This window comes from Rutidosis leptorrhynchoides, chromosome 11, assembly GCF_046630445.1.
Source record: "Rutidosis leptorrhynchoides isolate AG116_Rl617_1_P2 chromosome 11, CSIRO_AGI_Rlap_v1, whole genome shotgun sequence".
In the NCBI taxonomy this organism is placed as follows: Eukaryota; Viridiplantae; Streptophyta; class Magnoliopsida; order Asterales; family Asteraceae; genus Rutidosis; species Rutidosis leptorrhynchoides.
Window position 1 is genome coordinate 384215800 of NC_092343.1, and position 10624 is coordinate 384226423.

At 34.1% G+C, this 10624-nt stretch overlaps 1 protein-coding gene across 1 annotated transcript; it reads right to left on the bottom strand.

Annotated features, from left to right (window-relative positions):
* Positions 1–816: 816 nt before the first annotated feature.
* On the bottom strand, positions 817–4440 carry LOC139876006 (beta-carotene isomerase D27, chloroplastic-like). Its single transcript, XM_071863305.1, has 7 exons — positions 4179–4440; positions 3694–3833; positions 3197–3289; positions 2635–2696; positions 2434–2540; positions 2233–2325; positions 817–857 (listed from the first exon to the last, which is right to left on the bottom strand). Exons 1-7 carry the CDS (start codon positions 4438–4440, stop codon positions 817–819), a joined length of 798 nt encoding a protein of 265 aa, XP_071719406.1.
* Positions 4441–10624: the final 6184 nt, after the last annotated feature.

Below are 10624 nucleotides of genomic sequence, written 5' to 3' on the forward strand. Positions count from 1 at the left end.
GTTAACCTTTTATAAGCTTTTTAAATGACGTATTGATTGAATCATAATGATCTGAGATAAATTCAAGCGTTTTTTCAACTCAATTTCTCGTAAATTAAGCAGGGAAGAAATCTTGGAATTGGACACGTGAATATTCAGGTGATGCTTGTTTTCTAGTGAAATAGCACTCTTAAATTTTTAGACCATGGACTATTTGACTCATAGTATCCCTCAAACACTTATTAAAGATTTTCGATCTCACCAAGTTGTACATGTACTATATATATATTATTGAATACAAAATACACACAATTAAGGTGTGTTTTCCAAATCGTTATAACACAATTGATAAATACACTCTAATTACACATTAAATATTTGTAATGCATAGGTGTCTGATGTACATTTTCTAATGGATCTATAAATTTTGTTAGTGGACATATCTCAGCATCCTAAAAAAATATATTAAGTGTTCATTATTTCTATCGAATTTTCTTATGTGTCGGCCGGCCTCTAGCTTTAAAATATCTCACACCGTTTTAGTATGAAATTTCATTAAATTTTCCCAATTAATAACATAATCTTTATGTGGTTTTAATTAAATAACCATAACCTAGAATATCGAATTTGAGCATCAAGAATTACAGTTACAATTTTAATTAAATAACCATAACATAGAATTACAGTTACAATTTGATATTTCATACACTGCATAAAAATAATATTAATATTTCCATATATGGATAATAGGTATAGACCATTTACATGAAGGACATTTAACGGTCGTATATGGTATTAATACCACAAAAAAAATTTTGTCATGTCTTCGTGAGGTCTTTAGTTGACACAATTTGCATCATGTTTATTTTTCACGTTACCTGCATAGATAACATTAGATGACTGCATTAATATACGAAAGTACAAGGCTTCTAATGAATAAATGGATACTAAATTCATTTCAAGAAAAGCAGTGACACATTTTTTATGGCACTTAGTAAAATATCACTACAAAACTGGTTTAACCGTGTGATGGTCTGCACCGACTAGTCTCAGAGACAACATAAGAGTTGAAAATCAAGTAACTTATGGTTAATGAGATATGAGACTCGACTCGAACTCATAGCCTCCATTTTATGTTACATATCCCCCGTTACCAAACTACTAACCAACCATATCAATACTTTTGACACTTTTACAAAGTGCGAGTGAAATGGTGTTTTGATAACATACTCTTAAAGAATGGTGTCACATAATGACTAAAGTTTTACGTCACTATATGACCTCTTAATGACATTTGTTTGCCTAGTGACACTTTTTTTCCTTTGTTTTATTGTGTTATTTGTAACTATAAAGGCCCATCTCGCCAGGGGCGAAAGTGTGTAGGGGCAGAGGGGGGCGGCCGCCCCCAGTGAATTTTTTTTTCAGTGTAAAATTTTTGGGTTTTTTGACTTTGCCCCCGGTGGATTTTTTTTTTGCCCCCAAACCTACATATTTTACCCCAAAACCTTCAAATTTTGCCTCAAATTCTCCAACTTTTGCCCCAAAATCTTCAAATTTTGCCCAAATATCTCCAACTTCTGCCCCAAAATCTTCAAATTTTGTCCAAAAAAATTGCTACGGTTTAAATTTTTTTTTTGCCCCCGGTGAAAAAAATCCTAGTTTCGCCTCTGTGAGTGATCTCGCTAAAGACTTAATTTTTTTTAACGGCAGTTTGGGATCATCTAGAGGGACTAAACCACCCACGATATCATCTCCCACAGTTTTATAACCTGCCCCAACTGCTGCCCTGGAGGAAACCCGGACCAATCCAAGGGCATGGCCGGTACAACCCCCCTTCCCGCTGCTCCGGCAACGTAATATGCAAAAGACGACCTTGATTGTATTTCAAGGTCAGAGGTTAACCTTGTGTACAATGTTGTAGTTCCCGGGAGTCGAACTTCTGACCTCTAATAAAGATGTCAGACCACTATCACTTAAACTATAACATAAGGTTAAAGACTTTATTAAAAGACAATTTTAATCACATGTTAATTATAAATATATAATGACTTTTAAACCCCAAGGGGTAGTTAGTGGTCGGAGGCTTACAAGAGAGTAAGTTCAATCCTCACGAAGTATAACTTTGAAATCTGACCTTTTAAAAAATATTATGACTCTTTTAAAGGTGTCACAAAAAAGAATATTACTGAATGTGTCACTAGTGATACCCTTTTTTTCCTTGTGAAAAAAATAAAAAAAGCTTTTGAGTTTTACATAGTTTGTAGCATGGCTGCTTGAATACTGGATCTTCTTTGAAAGGCGGAGGTTCCTGCCCAAATATCATCTCGCAACTCATATCATCAAAATCTGCAAATCACCTTCCTTTAATTATTTCTTCAATCCAATTAAAACTTTATTTATAAACTTTAAGCTAAGCGAATTATTATATTTATCGTATAATATGACTATACTTACTCGGAACCATATTTATTGGGATGCCAAATGAGTTCTTAATGAATTCTTGTGATGGTATCTTGCATAAATTGGTGCACATTCCTGCGCAATTTGTCGATTCCAAAAACCTAAATCAACCAAAACGACATTGAAATCATTAAAATAAAAGATTTGTTTAAATGACAGATGAGTTTTTAAGGAACTAGTGTAAAAATGAAGTACCTGCATTTCGTTATATGTACAACATTTTTCTCTTTTCTTCCAATTACCTCGGATTCTCTTACCTTTTATAGAAGGAATAAAAAGTAAGCATTCATGTAAATTAAAGGGGAAATTTCCTGAGTATCATTGTAAAACTCTGAAAATTACTTCAACCGTTTACATGACTATATAAACGGGCAAATAGATTAGATTTCTCAGCAGGAAGAAGATTATTTTTTCTCAGATGTACGCGTCATAACTAAGTTACCCCAGGACCGTTTATTCCTTTGCTTAGCGATATGTTGATAGTGAGGTTTGAATCTGAGACCTCTCGAGAGGATGTTAGGACTCCAACCACGAGCTGAGACGTTTTTTCTAAGAGATTTTCCTTGTTCAGGCGACCCGAAGAACAAAATACGCGGTCTAACCGGGATATAACCTTGATCGTTTCCGACCCCACCCTAATATATGTGGCTGCTAGTGGGATTTGAACAATTTAGACCTATTGTAAAGATATTAGCACTCGACCAACCGGATATCTTGAGATTACATGACTATATAGCTAGCGAGTCAAAATGGGTACCTCACATGGACCGACAAGCCATGGAAAGAATATGGTTGTGAATGCTGCGAAATACTCCCTCGAAAACTTGGAAGATGGCATCAACCTTTTTATCTGTTTAATGAAACAACAAAAGCTAAACTACTAGATATTCTCTCTGTCTCATATTGATAGTTCAATTTCATAAATATTTAATAATACTAAGATAAAGTTTCTTTATACTCTTAATTTTTTCATATAAGACAAAAAGATAAATAAAAAATAAGTGATAAAATTGTAAAGTAAAGAAAAAGTACAGTTTAATGATGCGATTTCTTAAACTATTTAATTTTTGTTTGGAAATCATTAACATGGGACAGAAGGATTATGTTACAACACTAAATTCGATTTAAAAATATATTTAATTAATTTGAATAAGTAATAATTTATGCAGATGCCTGCAACACGACATCCGCATGTACTTATATAAAGTATAAACCGGCTATCTGACAATAATGTAACAATGAAATAGGACTTGCCAGAAACGCAACAGGCGCAGGAACAGCATTTTGGAGTGCTTTTACAACAATTTGACGTTGTTGGATCGGATCAAAGCTTTTAAAAACAGCTCCCGCTGCCACCACCAAGCTATCATACCCGCTCTCATCATTTTTCACTCCTAGATTTTCAAACATAAAAAAAAAATATAACAACATATAACTTAATAAAATGCAATATCTCTTAAACTCTAGGCAATGAATTAGTTTGTCACAAAAATAAACATAATAATCAATCCCATCTCACACTTAGATATGTCTAATGGATCATATATTTCAAAATCTAAGTTGTAGTCTATTTGGATGCAAAATATCTACAAAATGAAATGTACAATAAGGGATTTTTTTTCTTTTATATACAGATAAACAAATCGTTTATTGAAAAACCTAGCAAGAAACCAGAAATTACATAACGATTATTATTTTGAGATATAACAGAGCGAACTAAAGCAAGTAACCAAACAAACCAGCGGTATCTTGAACGGTTTTTGAGAGGTAATTAATGGCAAGACGATCGATCCACGTGTCTTTATAAGCATTCTTCGTTGTACTAGTACTTATACTATTATAACTAGTTGTAGAGTTCGTTTTCAAGTCGTTAGTTGAAGTTGACGGTGTTAATATGGATACAACTGCAAGATGGTTGCGCTTCGCTTGAAAACTTCGTCTTGGCCAACGAGAATACGGGATTCTAATCGTTGATCGAGTTGTACAAACGGTGGTTTCCATATATGGTTTTAAGCTAGACATGATTAAGGTTAAGAAGAATGTGTATATATGTGTTTGAATGTTATGTATAATAGATAGATACAAAAGGGAATACAAGAGGATTTTCATAAATTTTCTTGTTTAGATGCTTTGTTAGACTCGCATTAAATTATTTATCTATTATAAATTTGTTTTCCAGAATACGGCAAATGACCAATTGTGTTTAAGTAATACAATAGTTTAAGATATGTTACGCATGTATGACATATTGCTTGTGAATCTTCACCGAAATGGTCGATACTTAAATCTATATATGAGACAATCAAACAAAATATATCATGGTTTCTTAATTTAGTTGCATGAACTTCCACATAACAACAAATCAACATCAATAATCAATAAGCCACTATTAAAACATTTTAAATACGTTTTTACATTTTTTCGATTATTTGTTATTCCGATTTGATATTTGTTAATTTGAATGATAAAATGATAAATTCAAGTGACCTCCGAACACAAATTTTAAATTATTCTTGATTTCTAAACTAGGGTCTAATAATAAATTTAGACAATTTTTAGCCATGTAAGTGACGTTACAGGCAGATGGTGTACTTTTTGGTGATGTGACAAGGTTGATATTTAACTTTCGTTAACCCAAGAGGCAAAGTTTTTGTGTCAAATATTGGTGAGGTTATGTGGTAAAATCTGATTGAAAATGGAGTAGGTAAAATAAATTAAATAAATATATTAAAAGTATGCTGAATTGTGATTGGCTGAAACATGTCCAACGCTCCAAATCAAATTCGTCAATTTATTGACTGACGCTGACGACTGTCAGTTTCTAACGCCGCTATAATGAGCGTTGCCTTCCGTTACTTTGCTCCAAATCATCTCACGGATATATTTGATCTTATAGATGACTTATTTAAATGGGAGATAATATTTTCACTTAAATTTTTGATAGATTCTCTATATTTATGCATTAACCAGTTGTATTATTGTAACAACTTCGAATCAGGTCTAGTAATAAATGATATTTGTAGTAATAATTAGTGTATTAATAATTATTTATGTATGGGTAAAACTGTGTTTTGTGACATGAGTCACAGAACAACAACAACAACAACAACAACAACAACAATACACAATCTCACGAATGTAGGGTATGGGCAGGTGGAGTGTAAACAATCATTCCTCGAACTCTATATTAGAGGGAAGTCACTACTCCACCCGCGGGTATAGAACCCGCAACTAGATAAGATCGTCCCTCCTTCTACTCAAGAGCCAAGAGATTGCTTCCTAAAGGACCTCCGGCCAGGAAAGCTCATTAAAACGAGATAGTGCGGGCATACGTACCTATGAGAGTTATGTGCATCTAGGAAGATGCAACCATACATGAGTCATAGAACATATCTCATTATGTGATTTGGACTTCATTAGGGCTGCCTAATGCGGTACATTGTGTTTCCAATAACTGGTAAATATATGTGTGTTACAGGGAAGAGATTTCCTTCATGTGAAGAAACCTCTTTGCCTTAAAAATCTCTTGCTTCTCTTTTAAATTTCCTTTTCAGGAAACTTTCTTCACATACATATACAGTGGAATCCCATAAACCCTTGAACCTTTGATTCTTGTTTTGTGCTTTACAGTGTGGTCTAATCAATTCCTAGTGATTTCAATAAGTCAAACAAGGTATGTACATGTAGATTTCATAGCTTCAATCTGTGTTTAATTGTGTTTTGGATGAAATGTGGTTTTAGGTGGGTTTGGGATCAAATCTTGATTTATGGTGTTGTTGGTGTCAATTTTATGCTAGAAAACATTTACCTATAACTTGTGCATGAGTTCCTAGTGAGTTTTGGTGTCAAAAAGTGTCAAAAAGCGAGAATTGGAGTGAAACCCTCGTGAATCTGCTGCTGCTGCAGATGAACTGCATCTGTGCGGATGCAGATTGCAACCGTACGGTTGGGTTGCATACGTACATATACAAGTGTAACCGTACAGATACAAACCATGTTTTATCTGTACGGATAGTGTTATACCCGTACGGATAGACCTGTATCCGTACGGATAGGGTCGGATCCATATGGATGTGTATCAATTGAGGTGTTGTTCCATTTTGTGTTATTTCTAAGCCATTATATTGCCGAGTGTCCAGTGGTGTATAGAACAATATACTAACTTTGTATATGATGTTTTCATATGATAAACGGAAAGGTGAAGGCTTAGTGATATAAGACAACTGAGTTCTTGTGCTTTCAGGTGAGTGAGACTATCATTTCGGATATGATTATACAGTGATAAGTATAGTGATTAGTGATCAGTGATATGTTATGTTTAGACTGCGTCTTATAGTCGGTATTTAGTCTAAGTGACTATTTGTGACAATGTGGGCACTTAGTGATTCCCGTCATGTCGTTGTCTTGACGTGGAAGGTTCTGTCATGGCGTTGTCTTGACGATGTGCAACTTTTCCTTCATTGGTGTTGTCGTGATGGAAGTGTGCTGAAACTGTGTACCCTGACCAGATGGCGATGCCTGACCTTTGTTTATGTTAAATGATTAGTGACTCGGTGCCTAGTGACTCGGGATAACCATTTGTGCTTTAGCTTATAATTATATCCTATTAAGAGAAAAGATATAATCACACAATATTTTGTTCACACACTTAAGCCTATTACAACACGGGAGGGATTTTTTTCTTCAACATGGATGTAGTGCGGCGTGTTGAAGGGTCCCGTATCAAAGCATGCTGGCCAACAATCAAAGATGATTTCAAGCGTATTGGACACATTGTGCTATGGTACTGGTTCCATTCGTTTACGTTTAAAGTTTTTAAAAAAAATAATCTAACGAATATATTTACCAATGGTTATTTCATAAAAATATATATATATAATCTAAACAAAACCAACTAAATTTTTTGTCTATATATACATCACCACATTCATCAAAATTTTATCACACCAAACTTAACTCTCGCATCTAAACTATTTTATAATTCTTTCATTTATTTTATATAAACATCACTCAACATGAATGGTCTTTTAGCTATTGTCGATGATTCGTCGAACGGAGAACTATTGTTTCATTTAATGCAATCGTACGCTAAAAAGCTGGATCTAGAAGCTGACCAATGAAGGTACAGGTGAGAGACCCCCCACGAGAACCCCGAATATATATTCATAGAGATCATGAAGGTGCAGCACAACGTCTATGGGATGACTACTTTGCCGAGGAGGTTAGGTTTCCTCCTGATAAGTTTTACAGACGTTTTAGAATGCATACCCAATTATTTCTTTGTATCGAACAAGGTATTTCTGAATGCTCTCTTAATCCTTTACCCGAGCACTTTGAATTTTCTTAAACAAAAGACCGACACACTTGGTCGTCAAGGTTTTAATGTCTTGGAAAAGTGCACATCCGCGTTGCGTCAACTGACGTACGATACAACGCTTGTATGTTCGACGAGTATTTGCAAATGAGCGAGAAAACATCAATCGTGTGTTTAGATAACTTTTATTTGTGTGTCACAAATTTGTACAAAAGAAATTATTTACGAATACCAATGGCAAAAGATATTGAGCGATCATAACTTCGGCTATGTTTGTCGTATAACGAGGTTGACTAAACGAGTCTCAAAAGGATGCTAATTATTTTATTTATATGTGATGGGCCTAATTCTGTTCATCCTTCCTATGGGTTACAAGGGCAAATATAACAGAACTGTCGAATTTGATACGAAGCTTTCTTCAGATAATTTAGTAATCAAGATGGGAGTTTGCACATAGTTTAGTATCCAAACTAAATGGCCAGGAAGAAATACCGGAGAGGCAAGATCTTTTTATTCCCAATAAATATGCGACTATTAAAAAAATTCAACAACCAAGTCCGAGTACTAGTGTTTCTAGACACCACTAATTTGGTTATCAAATTGTGTAAGGGTTATAGTTGGGATGATTTGCCTTTATATGTATATGTAAAATACTAAAGAAATATAATTAAAGTAAGCTAGCTATCTTGCAACAACTTAGGACAGAGAAGATGTGATTCACCATGATTTATAGTAACATAGTGTCGAGATCATTTTGAGGTACTTCTTGGATAGATATACCTTGGTGCAAACACTAGGTTCTCTACTAACCGATTTCTCAATTAGCATGTCACGAGTAACTAAGTTATCGTAATTCTGATCGGATAGAATATGCTCAACTCCCGACGCTTATTTGGTTAAGGATATAACCAGTCCTCTTAGATGCAAAGCATACCTCTGGCACTCGAATAAGTAGCATAGTCATATTCATATAATATCCAACCTTTCTAAACACTTTGGTATATCACCCAAGTGGGTGGCTATGATTGTATTTTGAATCCCTTTCAATCAATGGTTTGAGTAAAATCTAAAGGTGTATAGACAAACTAGAACTCTTAAATATTCCGAGTCTTCCTTAAAGATTTATGAACTAATTTAGTATTGTAGTTTATTAAATTCACATTTATGATTTAAACCAGCCCTTAGTTAAGTCTATCCAATAAATCCCTTATTTATCCACCATGTACTTCACTTGCAGTGTTTTCTAGAATGTACTTCTCCTAAAGAGTTTCCGTAATGTACTACACTTATAGTGATTCCAAAGTTTGGAACCTTGACCGTGCTTAATTGATCCTATAGTACATTGACACTATATTGTACTATTGTAGCAGTATTTCCTCAAGTCTTATACACTTGATCAATGTCTTTATCTGGTTCCGCGGTAATTCACCATGTACTCTATAGTATTTTCGATGGATTCTTACCTTGACCAATGTATAGACACGGATAATTAATTATTCTTTTGTTTGACGCCTTTGTTAATTGGTTTTAATCAGGTTTATTGGTGGAAGAACGATAATTTAGTGACATTTAAAATCATGGACAGAAAGTGAATACGAAACGATTTGCTAACTAACATTATTAAATCATGACAAACAATCAAGTAACTACTCACAAATCATGGCAATAAACATTTCTAATACTAACAAATCGCAAACATTTTCATGACCCATCCTAATCCATCTGGACGAATACATTACATTTGGTTACATCGCGAGGTACTTGACCCCTATATGATACATTTTACAAACATTGCATTCGTTTTTAAAAGACAAACTTTCATTACATCGAAAGTTGACGGCATGCATACCACTTCATAATATATCCAACTATAATTGACTTAGTAATAATCTTGATGAACTCAATGACTCGAATGCAACGTCTTTTGAAATATGTCATGAATGACTCCAAATAATATCTCTAGAATGAGCAAATGCACATCGGAAGATTTCTTTCATACATGAGAATAAGCATGCTTTCAATTGTCAACCAAAAGGTTGGTGAGTTCATAGGTTTATCATAAAACAATACAATTCATCATTTTAATAGACCACAATATTTAAATACAGTACACCTATCTCATGTACGAAACCATATTTCATAATGCTTAGCAGAGTAGGTTCGTATCCTTTTCTCCCCCGTAGGTTGCCTCGCGATTTTTAATATCTTTCATAAACATAATCTCATATCAGGCATTTCGCACGGCATAGAGATAAAAGTCATTCATACGAACTACAAACACCTGGTAATCGACCTTAACAAGATGCATATAGAATATCCCCCGCATACCGGCATTTCGCACGGTCATGCAAAGATATACAATCAGGCCACTCTTTTAAATATGATGGTTGTGTACACCTCACAAACAGATCATATCTTTTAAAGCTGGCGGTTGTATACCTATTTCGAAGTACTAAAGCAGTTCAAATTCTCTGACTGGGGCTCGTTAGTGCCCATAGATCTATCTTTAGGATTCACGTCAATTAGGAGCTCGGTTTCCTAATTCTTAGATTACCAGACTAAAAGGGGTGATATCCGGTGTACTCATAATAACTCATTCGTAGAATGTTTTTAAGTACTTGTGTCTATTTCGTCAAAACATTTATAAAAGTTTGCGCATGTATTCTCAGTCTCAAAAATATATTGTAAAAGAGTAAAAGGGAATCAAATGAACTCACTCTATAATATTTTGTAGTAAAAATATTCATACGACGAAACTGAACAATGCAGGATTAGCCTTGGATTCACGAACCTATATCATTCATATATATAAATTAAAATGTATAATCGTAATTGAACAAACTTATATATTATACATTACATTATATATTA